This window comes from Petaurus breviceps, unplaced genomic scaffold (genome assembly GCF_028583685.1).
Source record: "Petaurus breviceps papuanus isolate PSGF00001 unplaced genomic scaffold, PetGlider_PUasm1.0 404, whole genome shotgun sequence".
Lineage (NCBI taxonomy): Eukaryota > Metazoa > Chordata > Mammalia > Diprotodontia > Petauridae > Petaurus > Petaurus breviceps.
The window spans coordinates 8653-31277 of record NW_027186317.1 but is presented as its reverse complement, the minus strand read 5'-3'; the positions used below and the strand labels follow the sequence as shown (position 1 = coordinate 31277).

General features: G+C 46.2%; 1 protein-coding gene and 1 pseudogene across 3 annotated transcripts; both read right to left on the bottom strand.

The window, feature by feature from the left end:
- Positions 1–443: 443 nt before the first annotated feature.
- Positions 444–21277, bottom strand: LOC138171022 (zinc finger protein 345-like). 3 transcript variants are annotated; one of them, XM_069100476.1, is made up of 6 exons: positions 20518–21277; positions 19709–19793; positions 18724–18850; positions 18425–18520; positions 4851–4945; positions 444–4446 (listed from the first exon to the last, which is right to left on the bottom strand). In XM_069100476.1, the coding sequence occupies exons 2-6, from the start codon at positions 19751–19753 to the stop codon at positions 2935–2937; spliced, it is 1875 nt and encodes a 624-aa protein (XP_068956577.1). In that variant the 5' UTR covers positions 19754–19793; positions 20518–21277; the 3' UTR covers positions 444–2934. The 3 variants fall into 3 exon arrangements, with proteins under 3 accessions (XP_068956577.1, XP_068956579.1, XP_068956578.1); XM_069100478.1 differs by lacking the exons at positions 19709–19793; positions 20518–21277 and having other exon boundaries at positions 18425–18549; positions 18724–18853; XM_069100477.1 differs by lacking the exons at positions 18724–18850; positions 19709–19793; positions 20518–21277 and adding an exon at positions 12610–12705 and having other exon boundaries at positions 18425–18521.
- Positions 15631–17928, bottom strand: LOC138171019 (large ribosomal subunit protein uL1 pseudogene; annotated as a pseudogene).
- Positions 21278–22625: the final 1348 nt, after the last annotated feature.

The following is a 22625-nucleotide window of genomic DNA, read 5'->3' as shown; positions in this document are numbered from 1 at the left end:
TCAGGATGACTGGAGATGGCTCAGTGAGATTTGAGTTGAATTATGAAGCCAAGGAGATTAAGAAAAAGTATCCCAGGCATGGCAGAGAGTCAGTATAAAGATGGAGTATGGAGACTAGTGTAACTAGACCCTAGAGAGTGGGGAGGAAAGCAAAGTATAAGAAAATAAGGGCATCAGGTCATGAAGGGGTTAACTACCAAGAAACTTCATATTTGATGCTGGAGGCAAGAGGCAGAACCATTGGGGAGGGGTGATAATCCAGTCCGATCTGTGCTTTGGGAAGCGAGCAGAGGAGCACTGCCAAAGGGGCTCCAACATGACCAGCTTGGCTATTACCAGCCACAAGGCCCACTCTTTTAACGTAATAGGGAAAAGAACCATCAAGGGCCTAGTTTTCCTTTTGTAAATGAAGGGGATAAAAACTCAACAGATTTCAAAACTAATGTTAAAAGAAAAAAAATCATTTTACTAGAAAACATTCCTATGGTTTTATTACAAAGAGATTTTTGGTAACATAGTCATTTCAACAACTCATCACTCTATAAGCTGTGCTAATAGCACGCCTGTTTTACCACAGCCGTGACAGTGCATAATTGTGTCACTTTTCAATATCTTTTGCCAATTTCATGGATATTGTAGGGCAAACTTGTCAAACTTGCTGTCTGGCCTGAGAGCATCAAACAGTCCAGAAATGTGGGGAACCAGATACAAATGTAACTGGGAAACATCAAACTAAATAAATAAAGCTACAGCGCAATAGAGATAATGCTCGTTTGTGATTCTCCAAGCCAAGACGCGGCTGGTAGAGATCAGTTTCTCCGTTCGACACTGTTAGGAAATCTGATGTTTTCATTTGAATTCTTCCAAGTAGCAGAGATTTAGAACACCTTTTCATGTGGCTGTTGATATATTGTTTCTCCATCTGAAAACTGTCCATTCACATACTTTGATAATTTCCCTACTGCAGAATGGCTCACACTGCTGTGGATTTGTCAGATGCGTATCAATTTCTCATGCCAGACTTTTATGAGAAGGTTGTGGAGTGGGGAAAGAGCTCTGTCCAGAAACGACTTTGATGTAAAAACAGAAGGCATCAGTAAACCTTACTGAAAAGTGTGAATGCACTTATATACATACATCTGAATATTTCAACTTGCTTTTAAAAACCAACATTTTTTTTAAGCAATTGGGGTTAAGTAACTTGCTCAAGGTTACATGGCCAGGTGTTTCTGGGTGGGTGCTAAGTGTCTGAGCCCGGATTCGATCCCCAGGTCGTCCCAACACTGGAGCCAGTGCTCTTACTTGCTGTGCTACCTGGCTACCCCAAAACCAACGTTTTAAAAAATATTAGTTTAATCGCTATTGATTCTGCACAGAACACACCTGCAGCACTGACTTGTGGAACCCTGCTGCTATGTGGAGGAAGTCAACATACTGTGGTGGAGGCCTAAAGGGAGGTGTAGTTACTTTTCTTCCCAAACACCACAAAAATCTTATGACTGACAGCAACTCAGCATCCTTGACTTTCCAGCACTGACCAAATGGCAGGTTGCCATGATGCTTTCCCATCATTATCAGATCTCCATGCACATCATAGACTGCAAGGTAGAAGGTACCTCAGAAGTCACGGAGTTCAGGCCACTCACTTGCTTGGGCTCAGAGAAAGGAAGTGACTTTCATACAGTTGTACACTCAGAAGTTTCTGTGGCAGGATTTGAGTTCAGATCCTCCTGACTCCAAGTCCAGCACACTATTCACTATACCACGCTGACAGAGTTATTGAACTGTGATGGCAGAAGGAAGGGGAGGCAGAATATATTGTTCATTTCCTGCCATGCATAATGTGGGGGTCTTCAGACTTTAGACTGGGGGTCTATTTCAAGTGAAAAGGGACTGTCACAACTAATCCTTATGGGGAGCTTTCCCATCCCTCAGTTCTTCTCCAAAGCCAAGCAAAAGATGGAGTGCCCCTTGGAGTAGATGATAATGTCTCTGCATCCCCTCCCCTGGAACATAACAACTCAGCCCCAAGGCTAGGGGCTGATCATTTGTGAACTCAGCATGTGTATGTGTTTTCTGTCAGTCACATGCTGCTATTGCATATAACAAGGTATGAAATAAAGTCATTCACTGACTTATCTTCTACATTACAATAAAGTGGGTTCTTTTTTTGGACTGCATAATCTTTTTATTCTGAATTAATTCTCTGAAAGGGTTCAACTAGTGCTAAAGGCTTTCTCATATTTAATTGCATGTATAGAGTTTATCAGTAAAGTGTCCTTTCTGGCTGAAGATTCCATATTCATTGTTTTAATGTATTTTTTCTCAAATAAGAGCTCTCTAATATAGTCAAGCATGAGGCATATCTAAAGGTTTTTCCATATTCATTCTGGACAAAGGCTTAGCCCCCAGTGGGAATTCTGTTTTGTAAGTTTTCTTCATTCTAGAAAAGCTTTCCTACATTCATTACACAAATAGGATTTTCTCACAGGATCACAGACTTAGAGTCTGTGGAACCTTAGAGGCCACTAAGTTCAAATCACCCATTTTATAGAGGAGGAAACAGGCTGAGAGAGAGGTTAAGTAATTTGCACGGTGTCATACAGCTAGGAAATCTCTCAGACAAAATTTAAACTCAGGTCTTCCAGATTCCAAGGACAGAACTCTTATTTACTGGACCACCTAGTTGCCTTCTCAGCATTCCATATCAATTCTCACATTTGATGAGTGATGGATGACCTCTGGCTAAAGTTTTCCAAATTCATAACACTCAAATGGTTTCTCTCAAATATGAATTCTGGTCAGTAAAGTTATCCTTTCAGGTGAAAGCATTCTCCATAATTATATATAATGGGTCTCTCCAGTACATTTTCCTGAATTTTCTGGTGTTCATTAAGCTGAGATTTGTAGTAAAATATTTCCCATTAATTATCTTCAAAGGGCTCCTGTCCAGAATGAGTTATCTGATGTGCAATAAATGATAGAGTCTCCAAATTCATTGTACTCAAAACGTTTCTCTCCTGTATGAATTTTCTGATGTTTAATAAATGATGACCTCTCACTGAAGTTTTTCCCACATTCTGTACACTCCAAAGATTTCCTTCTAGTATGAGTTCTTTGATGTACAGTAAGCTGAGATCTGTTGTAGTAGGCTTTCCCACATTCTGCACACTCAAAGGGTTTCTCTCCAGTGTGAATTCTCTGGTGTGAAATAAGAGATGACTTCCAGCTGAAGTTTTTCCAACAGTCAGAACATTCAAAGGGTTTTTCTCCAGTGTGGGTTCTCTGGTGTTTAATAAGTGATGATCTCTGGTTGAAGTTTTTCCCACATTCCTGACACTCAAAGGGTTTCTCTCCAGTGTGAATTCTCTTATGTGAAATAAGGGATGATCTCAGGCTGAAGTTTTTCCCACACTCTGCACACTCAAAGGGTTTCTCTCCGGTGTGAATTCTCTGATGTTCAGTAAAGTGAGATTTGTTATAGAAGGCTTTCCCACATTCAGTGCACTCAAAGGGTTTCTCTCCAGTATGAATTCTCTGGTGCTGAATAAGTGATGACCTCACAGTGAAAGTTTTTCCACATTCAATACACTCAAAGGGTTTCTCACCAGTATGGATTCTCTGGTGTTCAGTAAGTTGAGATCTTCTGTAGAAGGCTTTCCCGCATTCATTACACAAAAAAGTTTTCTCTCCAGTGTGAATTCTCTGGTGTAAAATGAGCTGAGATTTGTCATAGAAGGCTCTTCCACATTCACTGCAAGAGAAGGCTTTTTTCCCAGTATGAATGCTCAGATGAGAAGTGAGTGATGATCTTTGGCTAAAGTTTTTCCCACATTCATTACACTCAAAGGGCTTTTCTCCAGTATGGATTCTCTGATGAGAAATAAGAGATGATCTCTGGCTGAAGGTTTTTCCACATTCATTACATTCAAAGGGTTTCTCTCCAGTATGAATTCTCTGATGGGAAATGAGTGATGACTTCAGGCTAAAGTTCTTCCCACATTCCTTACATTCAAAGGGTTTCTCTCCTGTATGAATTCTCTGATGTACAGTAAGCTGAGATTTGTTGTAGAAGGCTTTCCCACATTCTGCACACTCAAAGGGTTTATTGCCAGTGTGAATTCTCTGATGTGAAATAAGGGATGACCTTTGGCTAAAGTTTTTCCCACATTCGCTACATTCAAAGAGTTTCTGTTCAGTATAAATTCTGTGATGTGCACCAAGTGTACATTCCCACTGAAAGGCTTTGTCACATTCATTAGAATTAAAGAGTTCTTTCCCAGCATGTGCTTTCTCATGTTGAAGAAACACTTTCCCTGATTCATTAAAAAGATGGAGTTTCTTTTGGGCATGAATTTTCTGATAATCATTAGGGCTTCCCAAATGACTGAAGGTTATCTCACTTTCTTTAAATTTACAGGGTTCTTCACCATTATGAATCATTTTCTATAGAAGAAAGAAGGAATTATTAATGAAAGCTTTCTAGCATCCATCACATTCACAGGCTATCTCTTCTAATATGTATCCTTTCTATTTTTACTTAAGGCTTTCTCTAGTCCATAGGCCTATGAAATGCATTATGGGCTACATGTTAAGTGAAGGAATTTCTACATTTGTTGGCCTTACAAAGTATCTTACCTAGGGACATTCTATTACAGCTAAAAACTATTTGCAGCTCCGGCCAACTATGTCCTATTTAGAATGATGCACTCCAGACGGCAATTCCCAAATGTACTGGATTCAGACATTCTATTTATCACAAGTATTTCATGAAGGGAATTTCTGCTGTTTCCTTAAACTGAAATCACATTCCCAGTTTCTCTGAGCATTTTGCCATCCTCAAGACCAACCTCTTGCAGTCTCTCCCGGAAGGAGGCTATCAGGCGAATGGCCTGATGCCCAGCAAGGTCCTTGGTGTCACGTTGCTCTTCCTGACAAAGGGACCCTGAAGGAAACCAAAAAGTCAATATTCACTTTTATCCGATCAAGCAAAAAGAGAACTGTTGGACATTTAAAGTGTTAGACTGTTCTTTCAAGCAGAATGAGGAATTGTCTGCAAAACAAAGAACACTGAAATAGAGGCAGGGAGACCACAAGGAGTTAAGGAGGGGCAACAGAGGACACCGATCATCAGAACAAAGTGAGTCACAATCCAATACACTGAAACCACCGACACATAGGCTGGTTAGTTTTCTAATTTTTTTTTCTGTAAGAGGTAACATTCTGTAGAAGGATAGGAGGTGGGCCAGACTGGGAAACAAAGGGGCTACAAGAACCAAAGTTATCGATGAGGTTTAACACTCAGAGAGCTCAGCCAAGAACTATCCCTGATCAGCTTCTTTTTAAAGCAAATGAGCAGAATGCCCAACACAGATGCCAGGGAACATGCAGTAAAGAGGAGACATCTTTACTCTTTCTAAGGAGACATCTCTTTAGACATGGTCAACTTAATGACCACTCTCTGGTTCCAGGGTTCAACAACTTCCATGTCTACCTAACTCTACAACTGTAAGGACCATGTCTTTCCATCCCTCCCACAAGAAAGAATATGAAAGATGTTATCAAGTGCTTTGGGGAAATCCAGGTAAACTATCTCCAGCATTTCCCTGATATACTAGGTTAGTAACCTTGTCAAAAAAAAAAAGAAAGTTAGGCTCAGATTAACCATTTAACAAAGTTTTACTGAAATCTCTGGTTTTTAAATCACTTTAATTTCTGCATTTATTGAAGTAGCAGTAACTGGAATTTTTACAGCTCTTTAAGGTTTGCAAAAGACTTGGCAAACATCTGATTTTATCCTCACAACAACCCTGGGGAGTAAATGCTGTCATTATGCCCATTTTACAAATGAGGAAACCGAGGCAGGGGCAAAGTGACTTGCCCAGGGTCACACAGGAAGAGTGTGAGGCTGGATTTGAACTCATGTCTCCTAGACTTCAGTCCCCACACTGTGTATACTATGGTGCCCCCAGCTGACTGCTGTATCCCCCTCTCCTACCCAACAAGCCTCCTTATAGCAAGAATAAAAATTAAAGGGAATGGGAAATACTTCAGCAAAATTAAGCAGCACATCGGTGGAGCCCTAGAGCATCTGACATGATCTGGAGAGGCGGCACAGTGGGTAGAGCCGTCACTGGGTCTGGAGTCAGGAAGACCTGAATTCCAATATCCCAATCCTTGGCAAGGCCTTTGACTTCCCTATACAGTGTCAGCCTGGCAGGACTGTTGCAAGGAACAGATGAGAGGGTCTTTGTAAAACGCCAGGAAAACCTTACAGGGCTTTATAAACATGAGCTCTTACTCTTATTATCATTGTTGTAATTTTTACCACGTTCTTTCCAGATGATTACTAACCAACTCTTTAAAAACAGGTCCCAGAACAACTCTGGGAGTCCAAGTCAAGCTCCCCAACCTGGAGTCTATCTCTTTAGAAATCAGAATGACTGTCCTTTCTTCACACCATCTTTTTTTTTTTTAAATAAAAAATTATGGTTTTTTATTTAAAAGCATTTTATTTTTTCCAATTACATGTAAAGACAATTTTCAACATTCATTTTTTGAAAGATTTTGAGTTCCAAATTTTTCTTCCTCCCCTCCCCAAGATGATCTAGGTTATATATATGCAATCATGTAAAACATATTTCCACATTTCATGTTGTGAAAGAAGAAACAGGACTAAAGGAAAAAAGCCATTAAAAAAAGTGAAAATGGTTTGTTTCAATCTGCATTCAGACTCCATCAGCATGTTCTCTGGATTACGCCATCTTGTGAAAATCCCTTGGGACAGTCCCAACTTGGCAGACACCCAAAGAAGCAGCCGCACACAGGTATGGGAGAATCCAGCCCCCTCATCCCCCAATCCCAGGACACGACAGCTAGACCCTGGATCACTGTGTCTGGAAGGCACTTTCCTGGGAATCTCTGTTCTGTTCTCCAGGACTGGAGACTAAGAGCCTTCCCTAACTTTCACTGTGGGTAGGAAAGTGAGTCACCCTGGATGAGCTGAGGTCTTTATCACAGACCTCATTACATGATCTTTTTTTACCCCAAACCCACTCCTGTTCATTTTGTGTGTGTCTGACTCCCCTTTACCTAGTTCAGGCGAGAGTGATGACATTCTCTGCCTGCTCCCTCCCTCCGCCCCTTCCTATGTGTGGGTGGGCAGACTCTCCTGCACCCCACTTCCAAATTTCCCTATGTCATGGGCACCACCCCCTTCTTGTCACTCAGGCTCACAGACTCAAGGTCCTCAATTTCTTTTACTTCACCTCTCCAAGCAGGGGTAAAACCATGTTGTTTTGGCCTCCCTGGCCCTTGTCACTTTGTTTCTTGATTAAGTCACCTGACTTAAGTAAGACACCTATGGACACCTGACAAAGCAATTTTCCTCAAACAGAGTCAATGACTCTTCTACCCTCAAATCTCCACAGCCTTCTACTACTGCTGAGACCAAATATCAGCTCTCATTGACAGCTACAGGTCTCCAAAACTAGGCCCCAAATAGTCATCCACTGTCACCATGCATTGACTATTCCCCTTCTGCACTCTATGGCTGAGCCAGTGTTACCTTGGCGGTGTTCTTCACACTCATACAAAAACACGGCTAAAATATCCAAATGGGAACAGGAATTTAGGGTATGAGACAATTGGCTCAACAGCACCACGGAGATAAGGAAGAACGGGCAGATACTGAAAACCAGACACAATGCGTGTGGGTACACAGAGTGTAGGAGCGACAGAGGGATATGCTCACAGTGGGGGTGAAACTCACTCACCTATGGGTTGATTCATATCAGGCAACTATTTAAAAATTTTTTTGGTTACATTTGAGTTCCAGGCTGTTTCTCTCCCCATCTCTGCCCCATCTCAAACCTGCACTAGAGAAGGTTAACATTTGACACAGACATATATGTGAAACTCTACATTGTTCCATATATCAGTTCTTTCTTGGAAGGTGGAAAGCATTTTCCTTCGTAAGTCTCTGCAGCTGATTGGAATATTCACATAGCTCAGAATAACTTAGTTATCCATGTTTACTCTTTAAGCAATATTGTTGTTACTGTATACAATGTTCTCTTGGTTCTGCTCATTTCACTTTTCATTATTTCATGCAAATCTTTCCACGTTTTTCTAAGGTCACTGAGCTCATCATTCTCACAGTGATAGTCCATCACAATCACATACCACAACTTATTTAGTCATTCTCCAATTGATTTGCTTCAGTTTACAATTCTTTGCCACCACAAAGGAGCTGCTATAAATATTTTAAAACATGGAGGTTTTTTCCTTTTTCTCTAAGCACCTTGGGAAACAGACCTAGTAGTGGTATTGCTGGATCAAAGGGTGTACAGGCAGTTTAATAACTCTTTGGGCATAATTTCAGATTGTTCTCCAAAATGGCTGAATTAGTTCACAATTCCACCAACAATGAATCAGAGTCCCAAATTTTCTACATCCCTTCCGACATCTGTTACTTTCTTCTCTCATTTTAGCTAATCTGATGGTACCTCAACGTTGTTTTAATTTGCATATCTCTGATCAATAATGATTCAGAGTATTTTCACACAACTCTATACAGCTTTGATTTCTTCCTCCCCAAAGTGTTAGGGATATTGGGTATTAAAAAAAAAAAAGTCGTTTAGGCGGAGCCAATGTGGAGGAGTACAGGAAGCCCTCAGCTGAGCTCCATCAACATTACCCTCTCCACATAACTCTAAAATAATGCCTGAAAGCAAATTTTGGAGCTGCAGAGCCAACAGAAGGCTGGGGCAAGACATTTTTCCAGGAGATGGACAGGAAAGGTCTGTGACACAGGAGTGGAAGCCTGCCTGGAGTGCTGGCAGCGGCAGCACTAGCAACAGGCTGTGGGGACAGCCCCAACAGCAGCTGCAGCAGCAGCTTCCAGAGTGCTCAGACCACAGACAGGGAGAGGGCAGAGATTACAGGGGACCCACTGCTGGCACTGGCGCTTCTGGTGCTGACTGTCAACTCTACTGCCCATACACAGTTCTGGGTCACAGATCAGAAGAGCAGTGACCATGTCTCTCCCCAGATCATATGACCATGGAAGCACCAAAAACTTACAAACCCTCAGAACCAGCTTCGAAAATAGCAGCACAAGGGGGCGGCTAGGTGGCTCAGTCAATAGAGCACCAGCCCCAGAGTCAGGAGGACCTGAGTTCAAATCCTGCCTCAGACACTTAACACACAAACTAGCCGTGTGACCTTGGGCAAGTCACTTAAACCCAACTGCCCTACAAGAAGCAAAAACAAACAAACAAAAACGAAAATAGCAGCACAAAAAAAGCCACCCTTCCCACTCTAAGGGAGCAGAGTCCAACTTTTACATAAAGTTCAGCCAAGAAGGAGCCTGAAAAAAGGAGCAAATAACTAAAAAAGAATCTAATCACAAAAATCTATTATGGTGGCATGGAAGACCAAGACACAAACTCAGAAGAAGAAAACAATGGGAAAACACCTACAAGCAAAGCCTTTAAGAAAACCGAAGTGGATGTAAGCTCAATAAGAATTCCTGGAAGAGTAAAAAAAAAAAAAAGGGCAAAAATACCTTGATTTTAATAATCAATGAGTGGTGGAGTTAAAAATTGGGAAAAGAAATGAAAGTGAATCAAGAAAATCATGAAGAGAATTAACCACTTGGCAAAAGACACAGACAGACAGACAGACACACAAAATACTAAAGAAAACAGAAGAGGCACAAAAACTCACTGAAGAAAAGAATTACCTAGAAACAAGAATTTAGCAAGTCAATGCTAATGATTTCATGAGACATCAAGAAACCTGAGGAGACTTATATAAATTGAAGCAAAGTGATCAGAACCTATCAGAACCAAGAACTATTATACACTGTAACAGTAATACTGTAATGACAATCAGCTGTGAAACTCTTAGCTACTCTGATCAATACAATGATTCAAAACAATCCTAAAGGACTCATGATAATAACTGTTATCTACCTTCAGAGAGAACTGATGGAATCTGAGTGCAGACTGAAGTCTATTTTTTTTCTTTTTCTTAATTTTTCAGCAACATGGCTATACGGCGATAGGTTTTGCATGACTTCACATGTATAACTGATATTGCTTTCCTTCTCAATGGGTGGGGGAAGGACTAGAGGGAGGGAAAGAATCTGGAACTTAAAATTTTACAAAATGAATGCTAAAATAAAATATAACTATGAAATTGTTTTTTAAAAAGATCCATTTACTCAGCTTGCAACATTGTTCTTATTAACTAAAAAATTAAAAAGAATTAAATTAAATGAAAAATTAAAAAGAAACTACTCATATTTATATACATTTCTCTCACCAAAATATTAATTTATTCATCATTTGAATATTTAAATATGCTTCATTATATTTAAAATTCATAATAAAGTGTTTCAAAATAATGTTTACTGCCTCTTTCTCACACTTTAAAAAGTTCTTTTTTGCATATGCTTAATAATTGTAATAACTATTACATAAGCACTTACTAAGTGCCAAGAGCTAAACACATTAAAAATATTATTTCATTTGATCCTCACAACACCTCAGAGGGGAGGTAGTATCATGATCCACATTTTAGAGTTGAGAATGCACAATACTGAGCTTCTCCGGGCAACCAAATCTTGCTAGTGATCTCCAACAAGCTCTCACGACTAACAGTATCAAAGGCCTTGGTCAGATCTACAGACACTGTATACAGGCCTCTGCTCTGCTCCTGACATTTCTCCTGGAGTTGTCGGGCAGCAAACCCCGTAACGATGGTTCCTCAGGCCGTTCTGAAGCCACATTGACTCTCAGGTCTATGACCATCTTCCAGGTGAAGGATCGGCCCATTAAGGAGGACTCTGGCAAGAATCTTGCCAGCAGGGACTGAGAGAGAGACCCCTGTGATGGTCCCAGGACAATCTACTGTCTGTCCCTTTACAGAGGTAGGCAATGGAGGTGTCCTTGAACCCCTGGGGGATAACCTCTTCTTGCCATAGAAAATGTCACAAGCTCATTGTATGAGCAATGGATGCCCTTCCTTGTAAATCTCGGCAGGAGCAGAATCAGCACCAGGCGCACAAGAAGAGCCTAATGACATGCAAGGCCTCTCCTTCAGCTGGAGCTTCAGTTAGGGAGGCAATGACTTCGACCTGGGGGGCAAACAGTCAGTGGCCTCCGCACTGACTGATGAGGAGCTGTTGAGAACACTCTGGCAGCGCTCATCCCCTCTCTCCAGGATCATGTCCTTATCACTAATCAGCACTGAGTAACTGAGATGCACCACAGGTCTCTGGCCCATAAACAGCCTTCAGAGCACCATAATCGCACTTTGGATCGTTACCATCAGCATAAAACTGAATTTCCTCTGCCTTCTTCCTGAGCCAGGAACCCTGCATCTCTCCATCTCTCTAAGCTTTGCTGGCACTTTACTTCTGATGGAATGAAATGCTGCCTTCTTAGAGATGGATGAACTAGTCTGCTGGTAAACCATGTGGAGTTCTCGTTTTACAGTTAGCCAAGAATAACTTACCTAGCAAAGCTGAGTCTAATGCTACAGTGGAAAAAATGAACCCTTAATGAGAGAGAGGACTTCTCAGCATTGCTGATGAAAAGACCGGAGATGAGGAGAATCTTTGAGCTTCAAACACAGGAGTGAAGAGAAAGAGAAAAAACAAAAGTAAACAGAATGAACAATGACTAAAAAAGGATAAGCTGCCTGTGTTCAAATACGGGGAGAGAGAAGGAGAAATTCCACATCAAATAACTAGGGGGTGTGTGTGACTTCTGGGAGCCTGCCCTTCGCCCTGAGATGCCACAGCAGCCATCCACTGTAATGGTTTTAAGATCTGCTGAGCCGTTTACATCTACATTGCTAACCCATTTTACAGATGAGAAAATAGAGGCAGACAAGAGGCCAAGTGACTTGCCCAGGGTCAGACAGTTAGCAAGTACCTGATTTGGCTGGATTTGATCTCAAGTCTTCCAGACACCAGCCCTGCTCCCTATCCACTGTTCCATGCACAGCAACTAAATGAATACAACTACAAAAGACTGTTTGCAGAAATACAAACCTAGGTAATCAGAGAAATATTAACTGGTTGTAGGGATTCTGAATCTATATGATACAAATAACAATGCTACCTTAATTCATTTACTTACTCAGTGTCAAACAAATCGAACTATGGAAAAATTACCTTATAGAGGTAGAAAAAAAAAACCAATACAACTCATCCAGAGAAACAAAAGGTCACACATTTCAAAAGAAAAATGAAAAAAAAGCTGGGAAAGAAGGGGGCCTTGTAGCACCAGATCACAACCTATACCATAAAGGACTGATATCATCAAAACCTGGTACTGGTTGAAAAACAAAGGGGCTGGACTGTGGAACAGATTAAAGAAGCAAACAGAGTATTCAATAAGCCCAAAGACCCCAGGCTCCTGGTGTAAGAACTTACTCTGACAAAAGTCTTTTTGGAGAACTGGACAGCAGCTTGACAGAAGAAATTAGGCTTACAGCAAGACACACCATAATCCAAATGCATACAACTTAGATTAATTTAAACAACAACAAAAAAAAGGCCACACTCTAAAATTAGAGGAACAGGGAAGAAATTACCTTTCTGATTAACTGGAGGGAACAAGTGCCTATTCTGTGTCAAGCACTGTGAGGAGTGCATTTGATCTCCTCAACAACCCTGGGAGGTCCATGTTTCTACAGAAAGGGGAAGAGTTTGTGATCAAACAAGGGACCAAGAGGAATCAGAGAGGTTTTGCATAAATAAACCTAAGGCGGCTAAGATTAGAAGGAAAATAATTAACTTGGGGAGAAAAAAAGCCCTTGCTGCAAGTTTCTCTTCTCTTCTCCAAGTTATATAAGGAACTGATTCAAATTTATAAAAATAAAAGCCATTCCCCAATTGATAAATGGCTAAAGGATATAAACAGGCAGTTTGTCAAGGAAGAAATCTAAGCTATCTACAGCTGGATGATAAATGATAAAATCATCCAAATCACAAATAATTTGAGAAACATAAATTAAAGCAATTCTGAGGTTTCCTCCTCACACCCATCAGATTGGCAACATTGGCAAAAATGGAAAATGACAAATGCTGGTGGGGCTGTGGGAAAACAGGCACATTGAGGCTCTATGTGTGGAGCTGTCCAGCTATTCCCCAAAAGTTATTTAACTATGCATACCCTTGACACAGCAATACTACAAAGCATGTGTCCCAAAGAGACCCAAGAAAAAGATTCTTGTGTATGGAAATATTTGTAGCAGCTCTTTTTGTAGTAGCCAAAAACTAGGAACAAAGGAAGATGCCATCAAGTAAGGAACAGTTGGGCCCATGATCATACGTGAAGATAACAGAGCACCTTTGTGCCAAAAGAATGGTGCAGAAGATGGTTTCAGAGACCTCTGGGACAACGTGGGTGAACTGATGCAGAGGGAGGGAGCAGGGCCAAGACAGTTTAAAAAGACAACACTGAGTCTTAAGAATGCTATCAATGTGATAAGCCCATCCAACTCTGGCCCATTTCCCCATGCTGTCCACCTCCTGACAGACAGATAAGGGGCCGGAGGTGCAGAATGAGACACACACTTTTGGAGGTGGTCAGCCTGGGAATTTGTCTGGCTTGGCTATGCATATCTGTGGCTAGGGTTTGTTTGGCTTGGTTTTTTTTTCTTCTTTCTCAATGGGGGAGATGTAGAGCTGGTGGTGAGAGGAAAAGAGAATAAATGGACATTATTTGAAAATAAAATCATTTGGAGGGGGGGCAGAATCAAGATAGCAGAGAAGAAACAGGACTTCCTCATGGCTCTGGCTTCCACCTCCTCCAATTCATGTAAAAAATGACTCTAGACAAACTTTGGAGCTACAGAACCCAAAAATGACAGAGAGAAGCAAACCTCCCACTGAAGGCAGTAAAGCAGGCTGGCAGGAAGGGGCCAGCGCAGTGCTCTGGGAGCCTAGCCCAGCCCTGATTGAGCCCAAAGTTTTAGCTTCAGGGCGGCCACAACCAGACACCAGCTGGAGGGACCTCAGATGTGGTGGTTTCCAGAATTATCAACACATAGATAAGGACAAAGTGAGAGGTCAGTGCAGTGTGGACTTTGGGATCCCATAGTTTGGGAGTGTGGTCAGGCCTTTACCCCCCAGAGGGAGAAGCTGCTGAGGCTCCCCGGCCATGCAGCCGCCACGTAGTGGCCTCAGCTCCTGGCTTGCAGATTGTAGGGAGACCAAGAGACCAGTCTGAAGGGTAATCACTCTTGCTTTAACTTGCTTGGATCTGGATTGTGGTCTAGGGTGGAGGTCCTGGGGTACATGATCAGCTTGCCAGAGCATGTGGAGGCTCAGAAAGGGCACCCAACTTACAGTTCCAGCAACTGCGAAAACCCCAGTGATTGGGACAAAGCTCCCCTGTCTGGTAGCAGAGTCCCACTGTGGCAAAAAGTTCAAAAGTCAAGTAATTCTGTGGCAACATGAGCCAGCAAAGGAAGCAAAGCAAGCAGAGCAATTCAACTTTACACTCTTATTTTTGGGACAAAAAGGATCAAAGCATGGAACAGGAGGAAGACAGCACAGTCAGAACCCTTGCACCAAAAGCTTCCAAGAAAAATACAAGCTGATTACAGGCCATAGAGGAGCTTAAGAAAGATTCTGAAAACCAAATAAGAGAAGTGGAGGAAAAATTGGGAAGAGAAATGAGAACCATGCAAGAAAATTATGAAATGAGAGTCAACAACCTGACTGAGGAAAATAATACCTTAAAAAACAGACTGACTCAAATGGCAAAAGAGGCTCAAAAAGGCAATGAGGAGAAGAATGCTTTAAAAAGCTGAATTTTCCAGATGGATAAAGAATCTCAAAAGTTCACCAAAGAGCTATATGTCTATGTCATATATACGTCTATATAGGAGGATATATGGGCACATGAAGACATATGTGAATGTGTATATATACGTTTACAGGTATACATAGATAGAGGGCACAGGACCAGTTTAACAGGAAGGGATGATACTTAAAAGGGGAAATTAAGAGGTGAAAGGAATATAATGAGTGGAGATGGGGACAGACAGAATGGGGTAAACTATCTCATACAGAAGAGGCAAGGGAAAATGGTTACAATGAAGGGGAAGAATAGGAAGGCAAAAGGGAATGGGTCAACCTTACTCCCATTGAATTTGGCTTGAGGAGGGAATGAAATACACACTAAATAGGGTATCTCACCCTACAGGAGAGTAGGGGAGTAAAGGGATGAGAGGGGGGATGATGGAAGGGAGGGCAGGCTGGAGGGGGGAGTTGGAAGCACCCACTTTTGAAAAGGGACAGGATCAAAGTAGAGAATAGAACAAGTGGGGGGTGGGATAGGAGGAAGGGAAATATAGTCAGTCTTTTACAATATATCTACTACGTTATTGTTTTGCATTAGCCACACATGACAACCTATACTGAACTGCTTATCTTCCCAGTAGGGGTGGGTGACAAGGGAGGAAGTGAATGAATCTGGAATTCAAAGTTTTAAAATCAAATGTTTAAAAATACATACATATATACTATTATTAATATTATTTTACATGTAACTGGGTAATAAGATATACAGGTACTGGGGCACAGAAATCCACCATGTCCTACTGGAAAATCGGAGGGGGGATGGGGGAAGATATGGGAGAGAACAGATTGGAGAAGGGGATATCCAGTGGGATTGCTGTTTTGGGGTGGTGGGTAGGGGGAAAACGGGGAGAAAACTTGTAACTTAAAATCTTGTGGAAATGAATGATGTAAATCAGAAGTTAATAAAGCATTTGATAAAGTAAAAAAAAGAAAAGAAAATCATTTTTAAAAGGCACATTTCATTTCATTTTGGGGACGTTACTTGGAGCTAGCTGTGACTCAGTGCTTCTGAGTCCTTTCCTGAAGAAAGCCTTAATGCTGCAGAGGCACGGGGGCCTGTGTCATCTAGAAAGCTTCAGCCTCTCTCATTCCAGAGTTCTTTTCAGGCTTAGTAAGCTAACATTGATTAAGCACCTCCTATGGCCCAAGCACCATGCTAAGTGCTGGGGATACAAAGAGAGGGGAAAAAATCAGTCCTTTCTCTCAGGAGGCCACCTGCAAACACCTCTGTACAAACAAGATACAGACGTGATAAACTGGAGACAATGAACAGAGGGAAGGGACTGGAATTAAGGGGGCTGGGGAAGACTTCCTGAAGAATATGGGATTTTATCTGGGACTTGAGGGAAGCCAGAGATCCCTGTCAGGGCAGAGGAGGGAGAGCAGACACTGGAGCTGGGGGCCCTGAGCTGGAGGGTCTTGTTTGTGGAACAGTCAAAGGCCACTGTCACACCCAGGCATCCTTTGATGGCCCACGGGATTAAGCTCTACCATTGATGCCATTTCCTGGTGGCAGAGGGTAGTATAGGAGACACTCCTGACTTCTCCCTGGCCTACAGCCTCAGGGCGTCACTAAGATCAAGGCTGCATCCTGGCTGGATATCCTTTCCATGACATGGCGAAGTGAATCCCATCTTGGTCACTGAGAAAGCTCACAAGTCTCATTTCATTCCCACCAGACAGATCTGAGGCAGGCCCAGTTGGCCACTCCCCTCACCTATTTCTGACTGTTCTGAAGCAGCCGATCATCAGAGTCTGATGATGTAAATGGAAGAGCTTTATCAAGGTCTCTGGAGGATTCCCCAAACCCTTGACACTAGGCAACACAGAGTGCTCAGAAAAACTGCCATGATTTTGACAATGGCCTCTCTCTGCTGCTGGGTTTAGGACAGTCCCAACCCCTCCAATCCCTTTGCTTACTTCTCCAAGGAAAACCTGTGAGCCAAGGTTCCATGGAATCAGGGGCTCAGGCTGGAAGGAAAAGCCCTCTTTGAGGGGAAAGTGAATTAGCCTACCTGGACTCAGCAAGACGGTGTGCCTTTTTTTTTTTCCCATTAGCTTCCACCATTTATTAACACCATGTGGATGTAATACAGCCGCTGGGGCTTGCCCATGGTTCTCTTGATAGATAATGCCCTCCCATTTTGCCAGTTTTTCTTCAGTAGAGAAACCAAGAAATTGATGGCCAAAGGGATGTTGCAGACAAGCTCATCGTCTGTCACCTTCACATGGCCAACAGCCACCGCCAGACACAGCACCTTCTTCATCTGGAACTTGATAGTAGGTTTAACCTCACCAACCTTTGCCACCGTATTCTCATTGTGGGTGAGCAGAGATGGAAACTTGCCAGCTTTGTTCAGAACAGGGTCCAGGATTCGAGGAATGTGCTTGATCAAAGACTCAGAGGCCAAAAAGGCATCATACTTTTTAGCCAGTTTCTTGACCAATTTCTTGTTCTTATTCAACTTCTTCAGGGCCTCGATGTCCATGTGGGGGATTTCTACAGCCTTGGCTTCATCGCAATGCTGCTGGTCTCCCAGGCACACACAGAAAATTTAGGTCGGGGTGTGGATTTGAGCCTGACGGTGCCAGAGCAACGTTTGTCCTTTGGGGCATCATAGTTCTTCAGACTGATCTGCAGCTCCACAGTTTCCAAAAACTTTCTTTTTTTGTGCTGGGTTCCATGCAGGGCCTCCCACACAGCTTCATAGAGCGGGTTATGTGAGACTTTGCTGCTCGTGGCTCTCACTGGTCACAAGCCGGGAAAAGCGACGGTGTGCTTTCAAACATGTTCTCTCAAGGGAATGGGAAGGAGGAGAGAAAAGAATGGGGTGTGCCCCTCCCTTATCTCAGGGACTGATATACCAGCTGCGGCAGACCCATGAAGGACATCAATGGAGAAACAGTCACAGGGAGGTCCACAGAAACATGGCAACAGAAGATAAGGAAGCCAGAAGATGAGGTGTGATCCCAGGGGCAGCAGGACCAGAGGGAGGCCAGCCCATGGAGGCCAGGTTCCCATGGGATACAACTGGCTTCATGCAGCAAAGCCAACAACCCCTATCTCCTGCCCTGCTTTCCTTCTTTCCATCATATCTGGCCTCAGTCATCCCATCCCTGTCAAAGTCGTACAAAGGGAGAGCCTGGCTTCTTGGAATTATATAACTAGTCTAGGGAAAGTGAGTGAACGCCTAGGGTTTCCTCTGGCCCACGGGTCAGTCCTTAATCTGGGACCCCAGACTTCCAAGGGGTCAATGGCAGATGGCAGAAGGGAACATCAGAGACAGATGGGACTTTGTCTGGTTCCTTCAGCTTATCCTCACATCAACCATCATATCTCATGATCCCAATGCTCGAATAGGTTTAAGTGATTGTTAGAAACAGACACTTCTCAAGAGAAGAAACACAAATATCCAGCAGTAACCAGAAAGCTTGTTCCTTCCCATCCCCTGGGCTCAGGCCCTGTGGGGAGAACATCCTGACTGACATTTCAAAGGTGCTGCTGGCCTAGTTTCTGCCCACCCCTCACTCACTCACCTGGGTCAGGCTCTCTTGGGACCTCTCCCTCAGGCATCCATGGAGCTTCTCCTCTCTCCAATCGGGAGATCACATCTGGTTTCAAAACTGGAAGGCCTGATCATGGAGGGAGAAATGAAGAGGTTCTGGAGACAGAAAAGCATTCAGAATCCTATCTTAGTCCCTTTCCCTCTAGAGAAAAGAGGTCACACTGAGAGGGCCCAGAGGCTGAGGCTCATCACCTGCTGGTGTTTGCAGGTGAGAAGCAGAGACACCCCAGTGGTCAGAGTCTGGCTCAAGGGAGAGAGGAGAGTCCTTACCCAGGGAGACGAGGTTCTCAAAGTTCTCCAGCATCACCTCCCTGTACAGGGCCCTCTGGGTGGAGTCCAGGTGGCTCCACTCCTCCCAGGTGAAGTGCACGGCCACATCCCGGAATGTCATTGATTCCTGAAACATCCAACACATCTCTGCTCACCAGGGCCCTTCCTCTCCTGGTTCCTGGGGGCACAGAGTACCCAGAGGAGGAAACCTGGGGAGAACTTCTCCTGGGTGCCAGAGTTTGAGGCTTTCCACGAAAAGCCTTTGCTGAGTCCTTTCCAATAACCAGCCCAAGCCTCATGTTGTACTAGATTTCCAAGCGTGTAAATGGTTGTCCTTTACTGCTTTATTTAATAGAGCCCAGAAAAACCCTCCTCCACATGAGGCCCGGGATAATCCTGTCGTCTGGTCTGAAAGCCCCCAACCACACACCCATGGACTGCCCTTCAGGTGTGAGTGCTGGCTCTCCTGGTCAACTGGTCACCGTGTTCTGTGGAGACTGACTTAAAAAACCAGAGAGAGGAAACTGAGGATCAAGGTCTCCTTGTTTCCAGCCTGTCTGTCTCTCTCTCTCGCCCTCACAGAACACCGCTCCCCAAGCACTCTCTGGGCCTGGAACCCCCCCCCCCCATTGATCTGATCTCTCCAACATCCCCTATGCGTGTGCAGTGGGAAGGGCCCAGGTGACCCCCGCACAGAAGCCCAGGAGGGCTGTGGCCAGCAGGGTCAGGAAGGCGGGAGCCACGGCGGTGACAGGGGCCAAATGGTGGTCTGTGACGCTGGGAAACCCCAAAGAGGCAACGTGGCCCCAGAAGAGACAGGAGAGGTCTGCCCACCTCTGCGGCCAGGGGAGGGCAGAGTGGGGGCCATGCGCGACGAACACCCCGTGTACATGGGGTGGAGGTGTCAGTCAGGGCCGCTGGGATGGCAAACAGGAGGGGGGCGAGGGGCCGGGCCCCCAGCAGCGCGGGGGAGGCAGGAGCTCACCTGCGCAGGCCGGGCCGCGCCCTCCTCCTCCTCCTCCTCCTCCATGCTGGTTGGGGGCGTCCAGGGAAGGTCCAGGCAGGCCGGGCTGCAGGGCGGAGGGAGACGCGGTGACTGCCCAGGACTGTCCAGGGTCTGCCCCATGAAGCCCCCTCTCCCAATGCCCCAGGGTCCCCCTCCCACCTCCAGGCCTTTGCCCCGTGGGCCCCCTCCCCCGGGGCTGGGCGCTGGCACACTGCAGGCTTCCCGGTGGGGGAGGGGCAGAGGCGGCAGTGTGCCCAGCGGGGAGGGGGGCTCCCCGTGACCACGGACGCCCCCGGGTACACAGCAGGAGCTTCATAAATGCTCCCCAGGGGCTGACCAGGGTTCGAGTCCCCTCACCCCACACCGGCTGCCCCGGGATCCTGGGGGAGTCACCAAAGAGCCCGGGGAGGGCTTTAGGACGGCATCCCAGGTGGGGGGCACGGGGGAGGCAAAGGCCCAGTGGCAGGACATGGGGAGGGGACCACCCAAGCTCAGGGACCGAAACCTGGCGGGGGGGTGAGGGGGGTGGGGGGGGGGCCGGATCTGGTCAGAGGGAAACTGAGGCCCAAGGAAGAAGTGGGGAGGGGCGTGTCCGGCCACCCCTTCCACCCGGGCTCCCGGCTCCGCCCCCAGCAGCACCATGTTCTACGCTGGGGCTCCCCCTCGTGGTCCAAGGGGAGCCAGGGAAGGTTCTGGAGCAGGGGAAGTGCAGTGAGGACAGCCCCCGCCCTCCAGCGGCCCCGCCCCAGAGGGCTCCGCTCCCACCGTCCGGCCCCGCCCGCACTCACCTCCCTACACTCCCAGGACCTCCGTGGCCTGGCGGCTGCTCTCAGGCCCCGCAAGCCCACAACGCATGCGCATTCCCCTCCCCCCAGGAACAGAAGCTAGCCCCACGCCACTGAGCCTGCGCGCACGGACCGCCGAACTACACCACCCAGAATGCAACGGGCATCGTGGGCCCATGTGGAAAACGGAGCCAGGCCATAGGAGGATGACAGCGGAACGTAGATTATGCTGGGGCCACAACCCTGAGCCGCGTATGCGCAAGCCTCCCCTGTGACTCGGTGCAACCTATGTAAAGGGCTCAGGTAAGAGGGCAGAACGGACGGGGCCATAGCCACTGCGCCTGCGCACGCTCCTGCGGCTCCTCCCAGAACGGATGTGAGTATGCGAACAGGCAAGGAATCCTGGGAGATGGAGTCCGTCCTACTCCGTCCCTTCTCACCCCAGAAATGGCTGCGGCCTGGGAGCGAGGCGCGGACTGGTGTCCTCTTCCACCACCGCCAGGTGGAAAGGAGAGCCGCCCGCGGCGAACTCCCACTCCAGCCCAGCAGGCCGAGTCCGGCTCTTTAGGTCACTGAGAGTCCCCACTCCCGCGAGTGAGCGCCCTTTGGGGGCGGGGCTCTGCCCAAATGAAGACTCACCTCCGAGGCGCCGCCCCCTCCTGGCAGCTGCCTGCTAGAGCAAATCAGCTCTGACTGACTCCAGCTCCTCACAGCTCCGCCCCTTGAGGGGCGGGGCTTGGACAGTGAGAGCTCCTCCCAGAACTTCCATTTAAGGAGGGGGCGGGGCTGAAGACTCATTTCCCACGTGGCTGCAGGAGTGATAGGTGCTCCCTAGACTCTGGTCCTTCTCCAGCCTTTCAGCATCTCTTTGCGCATCCCTCCCCGGGCTGGCCTGGGGGCTCCCCGCCCCACTCGCCCTGGGCTCCCAGAACCTAGGACAGCGCCTGTAGCCAGCCTGGCAGCCCCTGCTGGAGCTCCCAGACCTGGCCTCTCTTCCTGGGTGCCCAGGAGGCGTCTGTGTATGAGGGCTCTGAGGGCGAGGCAGAGGCTCTGAGGACCCGCCTCCCTCCCGTCCAGTCCACGGCCCTCCGGAAGCGCCTGCTGCCCTGGGTCACTGGGGGCAAGGACGAGGAGAGCCGACACCTCTCCAGGGGGTGACCGCAGGCATTTACTGAGCCCTGCTTGGTGCAGCAGTGTGCCAAGTGCTGGGAACTCGCGGCGTCTGCCCCCAAGGAGCGCACCATCTAATGGGGAGGCAGCGGGCACACAACCACGGGTGTGTCAGTGCGTGCTGGTATAGCCGGTCCTTGAGGCAGGAAGAACTGAGTTCAAATCCCGCCTCCGACCATTCTTAGCTGTGTGACCTGGGCAAGTCACTGCACTCTGTTTGCCTCAGTTTCCTCATGTGTGAAATGAGCTGGAGAAGGAAATGGCCAATCCCTCCAGTGTCTCTGTTGAGAAAGCCCCAGCCGGGTCGCGGATAGCCCGACACGACTGAAATGACTGAACAACTGTAGGAAAGGCTTACCGTAGGGGGGTGGGGATTTAGCTGAGACTTGAAGGAAGCCAGGGAAGCCCAGGTGGGGAGGTAAGGAGGAAGGGCCAGGCCTGAGAGTGTGCATGAACTGTCCAGGAGTCTGGGATCAGCAGACTGAAGAGTATGTGGGGGGAGCCAGGTGCGGGGATAGGAGACTCAGAGTGCTGCTTTAAGCTTGATCATGGCATTAGGGAGCCACTGAATTTATTGAATGGAGGGAGACGTGGTTGGACCTGTGCTTGAAAAAAACCATTTTGATTAGCGGGGTGGGGGGTGAACTGGACAGTGACCTTGAGAGACAAGGAACAGACAGATGCAATATTCTAGGCATGGGCTGATGAGGGCCGGAACCAGAGTGGGGTCAGTGCGAAGGGACAGAAGAGTGAGGAGTGCAGGCTGAGGCCAAGGGTGAGTGTATGAGTGCCTGGGAGAGTGTGGGTGCATCCAACAATAATGGAAGAATTAGGAAGAGGGGAGGGTCAGGAAGGAAGAGGACGAGTTCCATTTTACATGAGCCAAGTTGAAGATGTCTATGAGGTGTCTAGTCAAGAAGTCCAGTGGGCACAGGGCAGCG

Bases quoted from the DNA above. Each gene is read 5' to 3' on its own strand.
- LOC138171022 (XM_069100476.1), bottom strand. From the start codon at position 19,753: ATGGAGGAGGAGGAGGAGGAGGAGGGCGCGGCCCGGCCTGCGCAG. The intron at 18,521-18,723 runs GTAAGGACTCTC...CTCCATGATCAG, and splicing joins TGAGAACCTCGTCTCCCTGG to GCCTTCCAGTTTTGAAACCA. The intron at 4,447-4,850 runs GTTGGTCTTGAG...TTTCTTCTATAG, and splicing joins TCCGGGAGAGACTGCAAGAG to AAAATGATTCATAATGGTGA.